Source organism: Sphaeramia orbicularis, chromosome 15, assembly GCF_902148855.1.
Source record: "Sphaeramia orbicularis chromosome 15, fSphaOr1.1, whole genome shotgun sequence".
NCBI lineage: Eukaryota > Metazoa > Chordata > Actinopteri > Kurtiformes > Apogonidae > Sphaeramia > Sphaeramia orbicularis.
The window spans coordinates 48,677,277-48,696,405 of record NC_043971.1 but is presented as its reverse complement, the minus strand read 5'-3'; the positions used below and the strand labels follow the sequence as shown (position 1 = coordinate 48,696,405).

General features: G+C 36.9%; 1 protein-coding gene across 6 annotated transcripts in view; it reads left to right on the top strand.

The window, feature by feature from the left end:
• Positions 1-452: 452 nt before the first annotated feature.
• LOC115434507 (rap1 GTPase-GDP dissociation stimulator 1) overlaps positions 453-19,129 on the top strand; it is a 31,554-nt gene continuing 12,877 nt past the window's right edge. The window contains exons 1-3 of one of the 6 annotated variants that reach the window (XM_030156492.1): positions 454-606; positions 671-747; positions 11,812-11,916. In XM_030156492.1, the coding sequence (XP_030012352.1) occupies positions 735-747; positions 11,812-11,916 (118 nt within the window). In that variant the 5' untranslated portion in view covers positions 454-606; positions 671-734. Of the gene's footprint in view, positions 748-11,811; positions 11,917-19,129 lie in introns of all 6 variants that reach the window. The other 5 variants (XM_030156490.1, XM_030156487.1, XM_030156488.1 and 2 more) reach the window with 5 other exon arrangements.

The following is a 19,129-nucleotide window of genomic DNA, read 5'->3' as shown; positions in this document are numbered from 1 at the left end:
AGTCTCTACCCTGACATATATATATATATATATATATATATATATATATATATATATATATATATATATATATATATATATAAAATCTAAAATATTTTTTAAATTTTGTTGTGTGTGTGTGTATATATATATATATATATATATATATATATATATATATATATATATATATATATATATATACACACACATATATATATATAATGGCAAAAGGTGTAAAAATGTGTTTAAAAAATAGTAATTAATTATTACTAATTAATTTCCATGTGTTTTTTGACAAAGCCATTTGACAAGGGCCCAGAGCCACAGGTTGCACACCCCTGGTGTAAGAGAATGGATGAGCTATGACGGAACAAAGAGCAAATGGGTAGAGAGAGAGAACGCAAGCGCAGTGAGAGTGGGGTGGATGATGAGGAGAGTGGAGGGAGGAGGGGGAAGGGTGGTGGCAAAGGAGCTGAGAGGAGACAGAGGAGGAGAGAGACGACGAGAGGCAGAAACAGTGACAGACAGAGGCGGGATTCACCTGACCTGAAGAAGGGAGGGAAGCACCACCACCAACCACACAATCACACACTAACACTCAACACACAACATACAGACACACACATACACACACACACACACACACACACACACACACACACATACACACACACACACACACACACACACACACACACACAGTGACAGCAGGGAAAGGCAGTGAGAAGCAGCAGAAAGCCTGACCAGCAGCCATGACAGACGCCGGTGAGTGCAGCTACTTATCTAACAGCTCTACTGTGTGTATGAGAGGATGTGCATCCGAGAATCACACGCCAGGGAGTAGGAATGTGCAGAAAACATGATGACATAGATAGATAGATAGATAGATAGATAGATAGATAGATAGATAGATAGATAGATAGATAGATAGATAGATAGATAGATAGATAGATAGATAGATAGATAGATAGATAGATAGATAGATAGATAGATAGATAGATAGATAGATAGATAGATAGATAGATAGATAGATAGAGTTCATATTTTTTCTGATTTTTTGGTGCAAGGTGTGGAGCTTGCATCCAGTATCACACTTGCCCAGATAATACTAGGTTAGAACACCAAGCTGCTGGTATTTAGCTGTATTTAGACTCTCACTGTGTGCATTAGAAACTCAAAACACCCAGAAAGCCAGGGTTCATTGGAAGCTACATCTGACTGCCATGTTAACCTAAAACATGAGAATGTGTAGGGAAGATAAGCTGACTCTATTGATCCCACTGTGGAGAAATTGCAGTGTTTACAGCAGCAAAAATACAGAAAAACAGTGCAGAAACATCCAGGAATGAACAGGAAATATATATATAAGGGAATCTTCTATTTAAAATACTCATTCTGTACATATACACATATCATTTACATATTTACACGTAGATGGACAGGAAGACCTCCAGGCACTCTGCACAAGTGAAAACTAAGACAAATACATGAGTACTGTACTAAAGCAGAGTTTTAAGCTATCTTTTTACTTGAGTATTTTTCTGGCAATTAGTTTCTTTTAGTCTCCGCCTTCACAAAAATCTGAACTTTTCCCCCTTAAATTTGTATGATAATATCCAACAATTATCTCTGTTACTATGTATCCACACATTTATTCACACATTAAGAGCGATTTAAGTTTATCCCATTAAGATCACCAACTATTTTTGTCACAACGTCCAAGTGATTTTTTTGTCGATTATGCTAGTAATATTTAATATTTTTGTTTTCCCAACTGATTTGTCACCATTTACTATAATATTATTCTCTGCATTTTGCATTTTTTGGTTAAAATCACGGAGCCTCTGAATATCCAAATGGGTCATATCTGATGACAAACTGTATATTACACAAATTATTTACATGTACTGAAACAATTAGTATTATACGTGTAGGTATTAAACATTTTAGATCAGTAAATGATTTTGGTCAGTGGTAGATGTTTGAATCTTTATGGATTAAATGGACGGAACAATAAAAATAAAAAAGAAAAGATGATATGATATGATATGATATGATATGATATGATGGAAACATAATACATGAGTCAAAAATTATTTATAAGAAAAAATATGTAACAAGATAAGAACTGCATAAAAGAAATAACAAGACAAACACAACATATTTCCATCCCTGTCAATATCTTTGTTAATACTTGTCTAAAGGCACATAAGTGCAAAAACATCCAGTGGTAATAAGCACCCAGAGGATACCTAAAGACACCCTGTGGGTCTGATTAGTAAATTATCTGGCTGTTCTCTATAATTAAACACACATAAACACATGTACACACGGCAAAAGGACATGGGGGATAGATCCTGACGTGGCACACTGTGTGTCAGCCTGATAGCCCCCTTGCTTCAAGCTATTTTCATTCGACTTACAGGGGATTAGCTGAGGTGATTACCATCTGCAGGATTCTCTGCTGTGTGCATGTCTGTGAGTGTAGTGCACTGAGTATGTCGTTATTTGGTCAGCACTTGAGGTTTGTAAGTGAGCTTTATAACAACTGATTATGTGGGGTCTTAAAAAGTCTTAAAAGTCTTGAATTTACAAATTTGCTTTTAATACCTTAAAACAGGGGTGTCAAGCTCATTTTAGTTCAGGGGCCACATTCAGCTAAATTTGAAAAGTAAAACCAGTAAAATAATAACAAAATAATATATAAATAATGTCAACTCCAAACTTTTCTCTATGTTTTAGTGTGAAAAAAGTAAATTTATATAATGAAAAGGTTTACATCTACAAACTATCTTTTCAAAAGATGTGAATAACATGAACAAACTGAAAAATAAGTGTAATTTTAGCAATATTCTGCCTCAGTTTATCATTTACACATGTACATCACAGCTCACAGTGGATCTACAAATACACAAAAACATTTAGCAACAGGCAGAATATTGTTAAAATTGAACTTACTTCTCTTAAGACATTCCAGGCTGTTCATATTTGTTCAGGTTATTTAAAAAATTTTTTTGCAAAATTATACTTTGTTTTAGTGTAAGTACATGAAAATATTTACATTTACAAAGAGAAAAATTTGGAGTTGTCATTATTTATATGTTATTATGATAGTATTTTACTGGTCCTGCCCATTTGAGATTGAATTGGTTTGAATGTGGAACCTGAACTAAAAGGATTGTTAATATCTTAGTGTAATTTTTGCATTTCACAAATTCATCCCAAGGGCCGGACTTGGACCCTTTGGCGGGCTGGCCACATGTTTGACACCTGTGCCTTAAAAAAATGTTTAAAAGGTATTGCATTTCATACGGTAGGTCTTAAGTCATTTTGCCCTAAACTTGTTGGCTGTATTGTCTTTAAATGTATCTGGGAAATGCCCAAAGTAGAAAGAAAGTGACCTTAGTCTACTCAGTTCCACCCATTCTAACCCAACAATATTAAAATTAGGAACCAATTGCGGCTAACTTTGCAGACCCTGGTGAGAAATGATCACAAAACATCCAGTGCTGTTTATGGTAAACAGTAAAAAAAATCTGTAATTTAACAGAATTTTCAGTGTTTATTTTACAGATTTTTATTTTATTTTTAAGATACAGGAAAATGTCAATTAAATTACAAAAACAGGACCAATGGCCCTGTAGCTTACCTTCACTTCCTATTTCTTATAATGGAGAAATTTTTCAAAGTCGCACCAAATCCAGAATCAGAGCCAGATCCAAATAATTTCACTAAATTTTGTTGACATCATCATAAAGAAGCTGTATACCAAGTTTGAAGTCAATTGGAATTGTAGTTTTGGAGAAGACGATTGAAAGTTTTATAACGGATGACAGACAACAGACGATGACAGATGACGATGACAGATGACGACGACAGACGACGACAACAGACGACGACGACAGACGACGACGACAGACGACAACAACAGAGGCCGCATGACGACAATAGCTTACAGCCTACCAGCCTGTAAGCTAAAAACTGTCACTGTGAATAAACATAAAATTTCCATTTTTAAAAAGAAGTTGTTTTTTTTTTCACAGAAAAATACAGTTAAAATACATTTGCAAATATATCGTAATTTCACAAATGTTTCTTTTCTATTTATGAGATTAAACTGTTAATTTAAAGTTTAAAATTGTAAAAAAAAAAAAAAAAAAATTAAAACCAGATAAAATTACCGACAATTAACTGTATAAGAAGTATCTGTTCTGTAAGTTTAACAAGACTTGTTTGTTAATTGACAAATATCTTGTGTAATTATGGGAGGTTTCACAACAAAAATGTTGAATAAATGTATTTTTGTGAATGTATAACATGTATAAGCACTGATAAACTGTCCAAATACAGTTTTTATCAGTGGATTGTACAACTTAGTCTCATTGAAAATCATTTAGGTAATTTGATTGTTTTGATGCATGTAAATATTCTTTATTAAACATTAAAAATTCAAAAAAATATCCAAAATTTCATGTAAAATTAGGGCAAAAAACTGTATTGTAATTATAGAAAATTACCGTATTTTTATAAGATGGTTATTTTCCGTTATTTAACAGTATTTTTTTGGCACCCCAGCTGCTGGAATATTACATTTTTTTGTTTTTTTTGTTTTTTTTTACAGTGTATGTATGTAATATTCAATCTCTGCTGCTGTAAATAAATAAATTTTCTTAAAATCTTGGAGCCCCCAATTTTTGCAAGTAGGGTAGTCAAATAGGCTGTGAAATGGGCATTAAATTCTGTTCTAAGTAGTCTTAAAAAAGTCTTAAAAAGTCTTAAATTTAACTTGTAGAAACCTGTAGGAACCCTGTATTAGTAAGAAGCACTGAATGGGCTTTAATGTAGAGCTGCAGCTATCGATTATTATAATCAATTAATCTGCTGATTATTTTCTTTTGATTTCATTAAACGATTACTTATAAAAAATAAAAACATAATTAAAAAAAATACTCCGCCCAGTTTGCTCGGTTCTTGTTTTGGTCGTTGTTGCCATTGTGGTTAATAATAATAATAAATTGCATTTATAAAGCACTTTTCATTCAGCAGAATCTCAAAATGCTACAGAGAGAAGACAGTCCAATAGAAAAATAAAATACTGTATCAGGAATAAAAGAGTAGGTGAATAAAACAGAGCATCATGGTGGCCCATAAAAAGCCTGTCTAAACAAAAATGTTTTTAGCCCCTTTTTGAAGGAGTCCAGTGACTGAGGAACTCTGAGGTGGTCAAGGAGGGAGTTCTAGATATAGGGGGCAGCAGAGGAGAAGGCCCGGTCTCCCATGGTCCGAAGTTTAGTTCTGGGGGGGAGGAGGAGGTTGGTGCTGTGGGGCCGGAGACTAGGGGTGGAGGTGTGAGGGGTGAGGAGGTCCTCGAGGTAGTTGGGGGCGTTTTTATGGAGGCACTTGAAGGTGATGAGGGCGGTCTTGTAATTAATTCTGAAGGGGACTGGTAGCCAGTGGAGGTTGTGGAGAATGGGAGTGATGTGTTCTTGTTTATGGGTCCATTTGAGGATTCTGGCAGTGCTGTTTTGAATGGACTGGAGTTTTCGCAGCTGTTTCTTGGGGATCCCGTAAAGAAGGGCATTGCAGTAGTCGAGCCTTGGGGAGACAAAAGTGTAGACAAGGGGCGGAGTTTGGAGATGTTCTTAAAAAAGCAGGTTTTAAACAGGTATTTGATGTGATTTTCAAATGTGAGGTGTGGGTCCAGTTTCACACCAAGGTTTGCTACAGAGGTTGAGAGTGGTATGGTGTGGTCAGAGAAGGAGATGGAGGTTATCACCATGGTTGTTATTATAGGTATTGTTGGTGTTGTCCTGTGGGGGTCTTTGCCACTTTGTTCTCCCTTTTTATCCCCTCTCTACTCTCTCCTTCTCTCTTCCCCCTTTTAGAACACATCTCACTGGAAAACCTAAACCAAACCACCACCATGCAACACCCAGCAGTAGAGCCCCTCTCTGTTCGGTCCCCTCTCCTCGACTTTCAACAGACATGATCCCACTTTTCACCCTCATTTAAAAAACCTTTATTATTATTCTTGTTATCATTCTTGTCATTATTTTTTTGTTTAATTTATTTATTTTTAAATTTATTTCTTAATTTATTGATTTCCTACCCACCCATTTATTTAGTCATTCTTTTGCTTTTCTTTTTGTCTTTACTTAGCAATTTACCTGAAAATCACTGACCCTTTTGTCTCTGTAAGAGGCACTGCTTGTACAACTATAACATTATAAGCAATTTCTACCAACACCCTTTATCTGGCTGTCATTATTAGTGTTATTTGTTATGAATTCTGGTTCAATATGATTTATTATATCATCACTATTATTACCATTGTTGTTAATGATAATAGTTTTGGGTTCTGTTTTTTTTTTTTTTTTGGGGGGGGGGTCCACTGTTTTTATTATCATTTATTGTTGTTACCTACTCCTTTGTCTTTTCTTTCTTTTGTTTCGTTTTTATTTTCTCACACACACACAAACACACACACACACACACACACACACACACTGATGCATAATGATGAATATGTAATTAGTATCTGTTTTTGTCTTGTCTTACTTGTTGTCATGTCTTTCACGTTTTGTTATGTTTTCAACAGCAACCACTTAGCTGGTTTGTCCCCCCCGTCTTGTCTTATGTCTTTTTTGTCCCACTGTCTTGTCTTGTCCTGTCTCTGTACACTTTTGTCTACATGAGCCCTCCCTCTATGTATATGTATACAAGCAAGGAATGAATGAACATGTGAATATAAAGTTTGAGATTGTTGCTTAAACACAAGCTGTAATTAAAATAAAGTTGTCCTCCGAAGAGGGGGGTGGTGGCAGTTTAAAAAAAAAACAAAAAAAAGAAGATTTCTAATTTAACAATTTAAAAAATAGTAACAGATATGTCTGAAAATGACAAACAACTTGTCTTTTATTCCAGAACCAGCTGAAAGAGCAACCACAAAAATCATAAAAGTAAAAGGATAAAAAAAATCTATCTATCTATCTATCTATCTATCTATCTATCTATCTATCTATCTATCTATCTATCTATCTATCTATCTATCTATCTATCTATCTATCTATCTATCTATCTATCTATCTATCTATCTATCTATCTATCTATCTATCTATCTATCTATCTATCCGTCCGTCCGTCCGTCCGTCCGTCCGTCCGTCCATCCAATGACATCTACAAACAATATGTGCACTGCAGTCTTCAACGCATTTGGATCCAACTTACTTGTGTTAATCCTTGCGTCATGTACGTCACAGTAAGCGTCCTTGTGAAACACAACAGCAGAACCAAGTTTAGTGGCAGCGAAAGTAAAGAAACAAAGCTTCAATTTAGGAAAATTTTAATCAAATTTCTTTAATTGATTCAAGTTGATTAATTGATAAATCATTTCAGCTCTACTTTAATATTCAGTGTATAATATTTACATGCATTTGGGAGGATGTAATTACAAAAACGGACTGGATTATTCACAATCATCTAAAGCTAAAGATGTTTTGTTATTATTATTATTATTATTATTATTTATTTATTTATTTATTTATTTATTTACAAATGATATATGACAAAATTTACATAAAATATGCAACAACATAGACCCAGTAACAAAATGGAAATGAAAAGAAGATGAAAACACACCTCCAGTGTCTGGTTTCATGATTTAGGTATTATATAATTTATTTTATTTATTTTTGATCTAATTTTGCAAAAACCTAAATCATGTAAAAGATTAAACAAAATAGCCAAGCATCAAAGTTCATGGCTCTCACCGAATGTTTGAGTGGGGACCACAGTTATTCCCCTTAAAAAGCCCTCAACAGACAAAACAAACACATCTTCTGTTGAAAGGCTTTTATTTTGTAGGTGAGTTGAGGGCAGAATGGTGCAATACTAGATAAACAAAAGATTACACACTGAAAATGTAAGGAAATATCCCCTATCTCAACAAAATGACTGTGATATTACACTTTCTTTCATAACTCATTGGATTATATTCAGTTTCATTATTATCCCATTCAGTTTCTGCCCATGGTTTGCTCTGAACATCATGTGCCTTACACATCAATCCAACAGGTGGCGCTAAATCACCACTGAAAATTTAGAAATAAATACTTCAATGGTCTTTTCCTTTTTTTTTTTTTTTTTTTTTTAACTTTACGAAAGAACTACAACAATGCAATCCAATATTACAGGAAACAGACAACAGACAATATGCAAAATATAAAAATATAATAAAAAAAGGCAGCACAGTTATCGGACGGGGGTGTAATCATTCCATTTTAAACATTTCTTAGTACATTTGAATGGTTTTTGGTGTTGGGGATAATGAGTTTGAATAAATTAGGGAATCACACATGTACATTTTAAAATTAAGATTTAAAGAAGATGTTTATGAACATAGCATTCCTCTTTTTGTGATTCACTTTTTATTGTTTTTTCTTTCTTTTCACCCATTAAACATTAGGATATAGTTGTAAGAAAATATATCAATAAAAATACAAAAATTAAATGTAAAAAAAAATTGAACATGACATTTTTTTTGTTAAAATAAAAAGATTTTTATTTATATTTTAGAATTGCTGTGGTTAAAATTTGTAATAACGTTCTTACCTGTCATTTCAATGGGTCCAGAAAGAAAAAGAATAAGGAGAATAATAGAATAAATGAAAAAGGGATTCTGAGTCTTGATTACAAAATATACATGTATGTTCAATATCTAAATATGTAGAAACAATATAGGTAGGTGCAATACATTTTTAAAAAAAAATTAATTTCCTCTATCTTTTTATCATATTACTAAGATATACCACATACACACTACTTATTACATACATACTGTATGTCAACAGACCGTTTTGATGTTTATGAAAAGCAATGTTGTTTTTTGTAGGTGGAGCATCACCAGAGGCAGAAAGATTCATTTCCAATATTCAGTTACAAATGGATGCACCTTTAGTCCATCTCTTCAGAAGCTCAGTTTATATGAACTCAATTCACATTTGACCACTTTCAGTGTAGTTATAAATGTAATTTTGACGCCAGGATTGATGAGGTTCAGGGTCAGTCAGGTGTCTGACATTTACATAAGGTAAACACAGATAAGAAGAGACAAACAAATGTTCTGGGAGAAGAACACTGGACGGAGCGTTCCTAAGTTAACTAAAGTAATTGGTTCACAAAAACACCTGCCTTATGGTGAATATGTGAAGCCATAACCAGATCTGAATCCCATAGAACATCTGCAGTCAGTCTTAAAACAGCAGTTGGGAGAAGATACCTTTCAAATCTGAAAAACCTGGAGCAAAAGAAGAGCAATCCAAAACTCCAGTGGAGACATGTAAGAAACTCATTCATGGTTACAGGAACAAACAAATATTAAGTTATCAGTGCCAATGATTTTGTCCCGTACATTTTTTGTGTGAAATTTGCAAACAAAAGAAATGAACACGTGAATACCAATACGAATATGAATACCATACATTTGCAATTGTAACAATTTTCTGTGAGATGTGTTGCATTTTCTGACAACTACACACTGAAATGGAAAAAAAAAATGTTTGCACTGAAGGATTTTAGTCTTTTTAGTACCATGGCTCACCTCTGACCATGAATACTGATAGCTGTACTTGTATTATTATTATTATTATTATTTTATCCATGATTTCATTTTTGGTTTTGCTGCATGTTTTTAATGATATATGAGAATGTGCCATTTTGTCTCATAACTGTCAATTTAGTTCTGTGAGTCTAAAGTTGGAAAATGGAACATGTGAGTAAGCAAAAGAAAAACTGTAAACAATTTTCTATTTTAATTTTTTATCAGATTGTACTATAAATAGTGACCTAATTTAAAGGAAATAGAGTAAGACATTAGATAACTTTAAAACTATTACACTGATTTGTTTTCTGTGGCTGATTTGGCTATTTATGTTTATGTTTATGTTTATGTGTATGTTTATGTTTATGCATTTGGCAGACGCTTTTTTCCAAAGCGACTTACAGGGGAAAACCAATTAAATCACTCAATCAGTCAAATTTTATTTATATAATGCCAGATCACAAAAAAAAGTTATCTCATGACACTTTATATATAGAGTTGGTCAAAACCAGACTCTAAGCCAATTTACAGAAACCCAACAGAATCCTCCAGGAGCAAACACTTGTGACTGGTGACAGTGGAAGGAAAAACTTCCCTTTAACAGCAGAAACCTCAAGCAGACCCAGACTCCTGGAGGATGGCCGTCTGCCTTGACCAGTTGGGGTTAAAGAGAGAGGGTAAAGAAAGAGAAAAAGAGAGAGCGATAGAGATAGAGACTGGGGGAGAAGGGGGGAGTAGGGGGAGACACATGGAGGCATTTGAGGATAAGTGAGTGGTGATGATGAGGGCAGGGAAGAGGCAGGACCACCGCAGCAGGTCCAGAAATACTCCTGGAAGAATCTGTGATAATCCTGGGAAAAATCTTATTAGAATATTTAAGATGGAATGTTTGAAAGTGCTAGGATAGGAGGTGCTCTCGGAAGAGCTGGGTCTTCAGGAGCTTCTTGAAGATAGGCAGGGATGCCTCTGTTCTTGTAGCACTTGGTAGGGCGTTCCACCAACGTGGAACGACCCATGAAAAGAGCCTGGATTGTCTTGTGCAAGGTCTGGGGACCACCAGACTACGTTCCCCAGATGAGCGGAGTGGTCGTGGGGCGACATAAGCTTTTATCAGTGCACCTAGGTAGGTAGGAGCAGACCCACGGAGAATTTTGCAGGCTAGGATTAAAGATTTGAATTTGATGCAGGCAGCTATGGGTAGCCAGTGTAACTCAATGAGTAAGGGGGTGACATGTGCCCTTTTAGGCTGATTGAAGACCAGACGCGCTGCTGCATTCTGGACCATCTGTAGTGGTCTGTCAACACAAGCTGGGAGGCCCGTTAGAAGAACATTGCAGTAGTCAAGGCGGGAGATAACCATAGTCTGCACCAGGAGCTGGGTGGCCTGTTGGGTTAGGTATGGCCTGATCTTTCTTAGGTTGAACAGAGTGAAACGGCATGATCAGGTGACAGAGGCAACATGATCTGTGAAGGTCAACTGATTATCAATCATGACTCCCAGGTTACGTACTACACTGGTAGGAGCCAGAGGTATGGAGTCAATACTGATGGAGATGTCCTGCTGTATGGTTGGCTTAGCTGGGAAGACCAGCAGTTCAGTTTTGGACAGGTTCAGCTGAAGGTGATGGGCTTTCATCTATGCAGATATGTCAGAGAGACAATCTGAGATTCGTGCTGAGACTGTGGAGTCATCAGGTGGGAATGCCAGATAGAGCTGGGTATCATCAACATAGCAATGATATGAGAAGCCGTGTGAGTGGATGATCTCACCGAGTGAGGTGGTGTATATGGCAAAAAGGAGGGGGCCCAACACAGAGCCTTGGGGGACCCCCGTGGTGAGGCGGTGAACTGCTGATATGTGCCCTAGCCAGGACACTTTGAAGGACCAACCAGTAAGGTAAGATTGAAACCAGGAGTGTGCATGGCCTGTGATGCCCATGTTCCAGAGTATGGATAACAGGATATCATGATTGACAGTGTCAAATGCTGCTGATAAGTCCAGTAGAATGAGTACTGAAGACTTGGCTGCTGCTCTAGCCTCTTTCAAGGCTTCTGTCACAGACAACAGTTTCAGTGGAGTGGCCGATTTTGAAGCCAGATTGACTATTTGACTGTTATACAGCTCATTATGAACTTCAACTGCTGATTTCTATATTATTTGTTGTTTTCTTGAGGATAAGGAAGGCAGACCTTGAACTAATACTGTTTTGGTGATGCTGTGTGTGTTGCAGACTCACTAAGTGAAGCACTGAAGGCCATCAGTGTGAGCACAGAACTGATTGAAGAGGAGCTCAAGCCTCATTTGGACACAGTGCTTGCAGCGCTGCTGGAAAAGAGTGAGTTACTGTTACTGTTCTTGCAAAGACAGCTCTACTTCTATGACCACGACTCTGTGTGTTTCCAAGCTGCACAAATATGAGTATTACAGAGAAACAAGTGAGTTGACCCGTGGGGATCCACATGTTCTAGATGTGGTAGTTTTTATACTGTTGTGTATTCGTGCATGCTGTACTGCATTTGTCCAGCAGTTACTACCAAAGTATTCTGGGTATAGCAATGTAATTGTAAGGCAGTATTCCAAAATTACTAATACCTCTCAAAATATTGGTCCAATTGACTTGCTGTTTTTGCTAGTCTGTTCCTTGACCAAAAATACATAAATATACCAAACTGCAACAGTCAACTATTTCTGGATTTTGTGTGAAGCCCCAGACACACACACACGCTCACACACACACACACACACACACACACACACACACACACACACACACACACACACACACACACTGAGGCCACTTGGCTTTTATAATATAGATGAACAGTGTGGTTATAGTAACCAAGTAATAATACTTCACTACTGTACTCAAGTATGTTTTGGGAGAATTTGTACTTTACTGAGTATTTCTTTGTCTGTTTACGTCCACTTTTACTTCACTACACTTCCTAACTCAATTGTATACTTCTACTCTGTTAATGCACAGTATCATTTCTTGGTACAAAAATAAATTCAAGGAAATTTGGTGTTTTCACTGCTGAGATTACTGGTGACTGCAGCAAAGTTAGGAAGCTGATTTATTATTGGGCCTAATCTCACAATGAACAAGTGCAAATGGCAGTCCACACTCAACCTCTGATCTGCTGATGTGAGGGAGAGTTGAATGAAGCTACGCCAAAAAACAGGTTGGTATTATGTCACTGGTTTAGACTTTGGATTCCTTGTTTACAAAGTGTAATGTAGGCTCCATGTTTTGAGGTGCCACATAAGTGTCATTGTTTTCTTTTCCTTTTTTTTTTTTTTTTTTTTCTTGAAAATTTTGACATTTCTAATACCAGCAGTAGCCTACTCCTGTTTAGGTTTTTGAAACCTCATTTTTGAAGTGTGTAGTGTAGACATCATTTATAATATTTTGACTGCTTGTCTTTGACTTTACTATGTTTTAAAGTCCTAGATAAACTTTATAGTATTCAAAATTCTGACTGCCTTTGGTTGTTATTAAAATTTACTTGTACTTTGCTTTCATTACTTGAGTACATTTAATTGTAGATTACTTGATATACATAGGCACAGTAAATACTAGATACTTACAGACTTTAACTTGAGTAGCATTTTAGTTGGTGACTTGAACTTCTACCAAAGTAATTTTGTGGTAGGTTACCTCTACTCAGGATCAGGGTCAGGATAAACTTCATTGTCCCGTATGGGAAATTTGTTTTGGACAACATTGCTATACATTTCTGCATTCACATTCAGACACATTGTAGCAATAGTAAGCCAAATTATTTGAGGAAGGAGCGTTGGTTTATGGATTAATTCAATTACAGATTTATAGTTGAAGATGCCCGCATCTAACTATTAAATCTTAAATTTAAATTAACCCAAACAATAATTTGGAAACCTTGCAAAGGTGGTGGAACTTTTGACGGGACAGGGAACCCGAGTGTGAAAATACACAGTACACAAGAACAACTGAGGCAGAGGATTTATACCAGGGGTCACCAACCTTTTCTCCTCTGTGGGCTACTTTTACCTAATGAAGTTGCCAGAGGGCTACTCTAATTTAGCAACATTTGTTTACATAGCTATTTTTCATACATACACATATTTTGTATCATACGTTTGTAACATTGTGCTCTTCATTTATTTTATTTATATATCTTTGTTTTAACATTTACAATACTTAAAAAGTGTTAATATGAAACTATTATTTTACTTTAATTAAGAAAATCAAAAGTAGAAAAAAACAAATACAAGCATTTGCATGCTGTATTCCTAAATATTTTAATACTATGTCAAAAATTATGAAATGGAACAATCCTGCATATTTTTATAGAATTACTAAAAACAAATAATACACACCTGTATGTGCATTTTTAATACTCTGAAATTGTGAAAAGGAACGTTGTCACTCACACAATAAAACTTCACCAGCATGTGCTGCTGTTTTTCTGAAGGATTTGACCTTTTCTAAATTCACATATGCTGTCAAAACATATTAATTAAAACCAGAACTTTGTGCACATAAATCCACCATCCCCGTCACTTCTACAGTCATCACACTGGAGTCAAACCCAGAGGCACCTGTTCAGGTCCGACTCCAGCTGTCTGAGTGCATGTGCAGACAGTGCACATATGTTTGCGGTTGTCCAGGATGTGACCCACTTTACTGATGCCTCTGCTGAAGCGCTGGTCTTGGTCAGTTTAGTGAACATGGACTGTTGGTTTTGGACTTTAGTTTTCAGCTCTTTTACCTTCTCTTTACGGAGGCTGATTCCCACTGGAGAACCTCCAGAAAAGTTGCTGTGAACTTTGGTGAAATTCTGCTCCATGTTGCATCTTTTACTGACTTCCAGAACACCCCACAGATCACACACACACACACACACACACACACACACACACACACACACACACGTCTTTCACATTTGTCAAACAGAAGTCCGTGCCTCATCGTTGGTGAAAATAACTCCCTGACTATATTTGGCCGACATCGTTGTGGGGCTAAACCCACTACCTGCCTGGCATCTGGCTCATCCTGGGCCCCGCCCCTCTTCAATGACAGGCAGCAAACCAGCGCTAAAGTTTGATTGACAGCTAGTTGACCATTTCATCTCTGGAGGGGGACACTTGTAATTTTGATTGGGTGGAAATTTAGACCTGTTCTACCAAATGACGAATCAATTTTGTGTTCTTATATTAGTGACCCTTGGAGAGCCACTGGTAGATCGCGAGCAACGTGTTGGAGAACCCTGAACTAGTTCTATTTCTAGAACAGGCCTGTGGGCGACTCGCATGGTCCCTGCGGGCGACCTGGTGCCCACGGGCACCGTGTTGGTGACCCCTGATCAGGGCCAGATTAACACTTCATTGTACCCTGGGCAACAATATTCAAGGGCCCCATCATCACAACCCCAGGATCCCTATAATCTGGCAAAATACAGAATAAGTTCCAGGAATATATGTAAATATACCCCAAACTTCAATATCTAACTATCATCAAATGCATTTTGATGTACAAATGTGTAAATGCTCGTAGAACTACAAGTGCACCACTATAGCCTCTTGTCAAGGCCACTCACTTGCATATGATGATATGAAAATAAAACACATTAGCATCAGTATAATCTAAAATTGATCCACTACATTAGAAAGAGAGGGAAGTGTCCTCCATTTTCACAAAAAATAAATAAGAAACCATTTCCAAAGTATCCAGTATTTATTTAAGAACACTTTTTGCCAACACAAATGTATTGAATCGTCAGAAAAAGCCCACAGACAAAACACAAACATCATCTGATAGACTCAGATATGAATTTTAACTCTTTCCCCTCCAGAGCATTTTCCAGTGAGTTGGTAGCCAGCGCCAGCCTTTTTGGTCATTTTCACTAATCTTTGGAGGCTGACTGAAAATGTTGTGTTAGGAGTATGTGAACACTGAATACATCAAAAGAAAGAACAGAACTTCAACTTTTAAACACAAAAGACGATTTTATTCTATCTTCATTCGTTCGTGAGATATGAATATTTGAATATTGGTCATTTTCAGGAAAAAAATGAATTTAGAGGAAAAAACTGAGAAAATTGAATTTTTTCAAAGACATTGATTTTCAAGATAAAACTGATTTCCTATTTACATTTTTGACTCTTCTTTACCAACAGTAACACTGTATTCAAAATCACAAAATAAAATAATTATAACAACAATAATAATAATAACAAACAGCTCTAAGATATCCCATCATTCCACAAAATGTTAGAGGAATCCACACCAAATTTTAGACCAAACATCTTCTAAAGCACCAGGTTCCTTCTAAACTTTACACTTTGGCATACATCAGTTATAAGTAACAACATATTAGTTTAGCTTTTTGATATGAACACTTCAATATTCCTCATTTTCAAGAAAAAAAGAAACAAATTCACTATACTGTAGATTTCTGGCCTTTGCTTGGCTGTACCACATCCTTGTTGGACCAGCTGCTGTGTTTGATCTGTAAATAATTATATGGACATGTAGTTATTTATCTTTGCATGAATATATGTATTTATTTATTTATTTATTTATTTATTTATTTATTTATTTATTTATTTATTTATTTATTTCATACAGAAGCTAAATCAAACAGTGTCTTACCTGTGTCCCCACTGACATTATGGAGCTGAACCACATCTGTGTCCTCAGTCTGAATCTGAACTCACTCTAACAGATGAACACGAGCTGTCCTTTATCTTCTCCCACGTCTGGTTGTCTGTCTTCTTCTTGAATGTCCCCTAGAAATGTCTCTTCTCTCTTCCTCCTGTCTGTCATTTTTTCTGTGTCGCTCCGTGACCCCCCCCCCCCAATCTCCGTGTCGGACCTGAGCCGCTCCGTGTTTCCCGTGTTCCGTGTCCGTCTCCCTCACCTTCTGTTTCTCCATTCCTGTCTCTAAATGGTTCTTCTGTAGCTCCATCATATACTGAATTGTCAGACTCTGTCTCCATAATCATCTTTAAGGCTTTTGAAACTGCGTGCGGCTCCTGCACAGTCTGCATTTCCTCATTCAGTGACTGCCGCTGGATGCGTTGCCATGGGATACGGAGACTCCAGTGCGAGAACGTTAAACCCGGTCCGTCATTTTTCCGAAAAAACGGCTTAACTGTCTGTTTTTGGACTAAGGAAAGTATTTCACATGATCCGCAACAGCTTCAACTAAAGTATAACAGTGAAAACACGGAGTGACGGAAAATCTCGTCATTGGCGAAGAAAGAGTTAAACAGAAATCCACTTGTCACCTCAGAATTCAACAAGAGAGTTAAAGTAAGTGCAATGTAAACATCGTTTTGATTCGCGTACGTATGTCGCATAGTTCTTGACGTCTCACATCCCGCTCAGTGCACGCACGTTGATTTGCGTCACAGCTGATTTGCTTTTTGGACTGACCAATGAGGAGAGGGTCTCAGCTCACGGTCACAGACAGGAGCAGGGTTTCTGTGCAGTGCATTGGCTCCGGACAGCGGACAGTTTCATTTATAAGCAAAAGATAACCAGATATTTTCGTTATGCCCGAGCTACCCAGGACCCTTCAGACATCGCGGGCCCCTGGGCAATTGCCCAGTTGCCCATATGGTTAATCCGGGCTTGCCCCTGAGTTATACACACATAAAGAATTTATTGACTAAACTAAGACATACAAATAACACAAAGACAAGAGACAAATACGATAAAAGGGAGCAGGAGATTACGGACAGGAGGAAAGTGGACTAAATTGGCATGTGGTTATATTCAAGATATTATCACATTAGTGAGGTTAAGGTGAGGTAAACCTACTTAAATTGGAATAACACCAACTCAGATAAGCCAGGAGTAAGTTTTCTTACAGGTTGTCGGTCTTTGAAGGATGCAGGTTTTGGCTTTGTAGAAGGAGCTGACAGGGCTGGAGTGGCACGGCAGTGGTGTGGACGAAAACAGCTGGAAGCAGTCTGGACGGCGGATGGAGGAAGTTGTGATGACGTCTCTGACAGAGTTCGAAGCAGCAGCTGATGTTGGCACGGCCCGAGCAGAGGAGGCACGAGGGCACGGAGGCGAGAAGGCATGAGCAGGACCAACGAAGTGAGAAGAGACTCTCGAAGTTAAAGAGCAAAGACTCCGAAGAGTACAGCAAGAAGCATGTGCAGAAAAGTGCAAAAAGCAGAAACGCAGAAAAGCATAAAAAGCAGAAAAGCACAAAAAGCAAAAAGGCACAAAAAGCAATGGAGAGAAGTTGGGTCCTTTTCCTTTATAGTTTGGCCAGGGACCAACCCATCCCGTCCTCCTCATGCATATTGATGAGTTATTGATCTCTTTGGGCCGTGCCTTCCTTTGTCCATTTTGGCGCTAATCCAACCTCCTTTCGCCGGTCATTTGCATATTTCAGAGTATCACATTTCTCTTCCCTCTTAGGAGAGGGGGAGAGGAATGTGCAGACTTGTAAGAAAACTTCTCCCAACCTTAAATAAGATCCATAAATAAGATCACTCAAACTTTATACATCACCTGTAACCTCACTCAGCCTTAATAAACTAAGCACCATTATTCCGACATGCTATAAGCAGTAATGTTCTTACTTTCAACATAATTCAACGTGAACATAAACAGGACACACGTATATGAACCCACAGGTCAGGCAAATGGCTTAGGCATAGATATACATAAAAGAGGTACCCTGCGGAGTAAAATCAACATTAACACATTTCTGTGACACTATTAATCATGGCAACAGATACGGATTTTGTTATTCAGTCCTTTGTCCTTAGGTTTACATCCATGTCTGGGTAAACAGGAACGATGGGACACAGATGTTGAGAGGAAGGGGGTCGACTAAGTGTTCATTTAAATTAGATTAGCTTCATTCCCTAAGACCATTTGTCATTATAAATGTCGCTTGCAGAGGATGTCCCTGCTTTGACCTGATACCAACCAATCAGGACAGTTTTTCAGGAATTTGGTTTGTGCCGGAGAGAGATGATCTGATTAAGAGTTTTTAGTCCGTCCTTTGTTCACTGACTGCACCATCATGACGCGACAACATACAATCACAAAACAACTCAGTTACAAAATACTTCTACTCAAGTGTGACTTTCCCATACTTTATACAACAGTGGAAATGAATGGATAACACATAATGACCTACTGCTGCTTTTGTGGCATTTCCGAAATGGATGTTTCTCTCTATTTAACCTTTCTTAAGTGATTTATCATCATATATTATAATATTATCCACTGTATTTAGCATTTTTCAGTGAAAATCAAGTATTTTCCCAAATATAATTTACTGATCATGTAGATGTTCATAAATGCTTAAAGTTTATTGTTATAATATCAAAAACAGAAAACTGAAGAAAAAGTGAATTTTTCTGCAAAAATATCAATAACTGGATGTAAAAACAATTGTCTCCATTCACTGTCATTTGTCAAACTACATGTGTTTTACCGGTGAACCACTGTTGTAGTAGATGACGTGTAAATTGGCAACAAAGGCATATTAAAAAAAAAAAAAGATCTGATCTTTGTCTTGTGCTGCATAATTTGA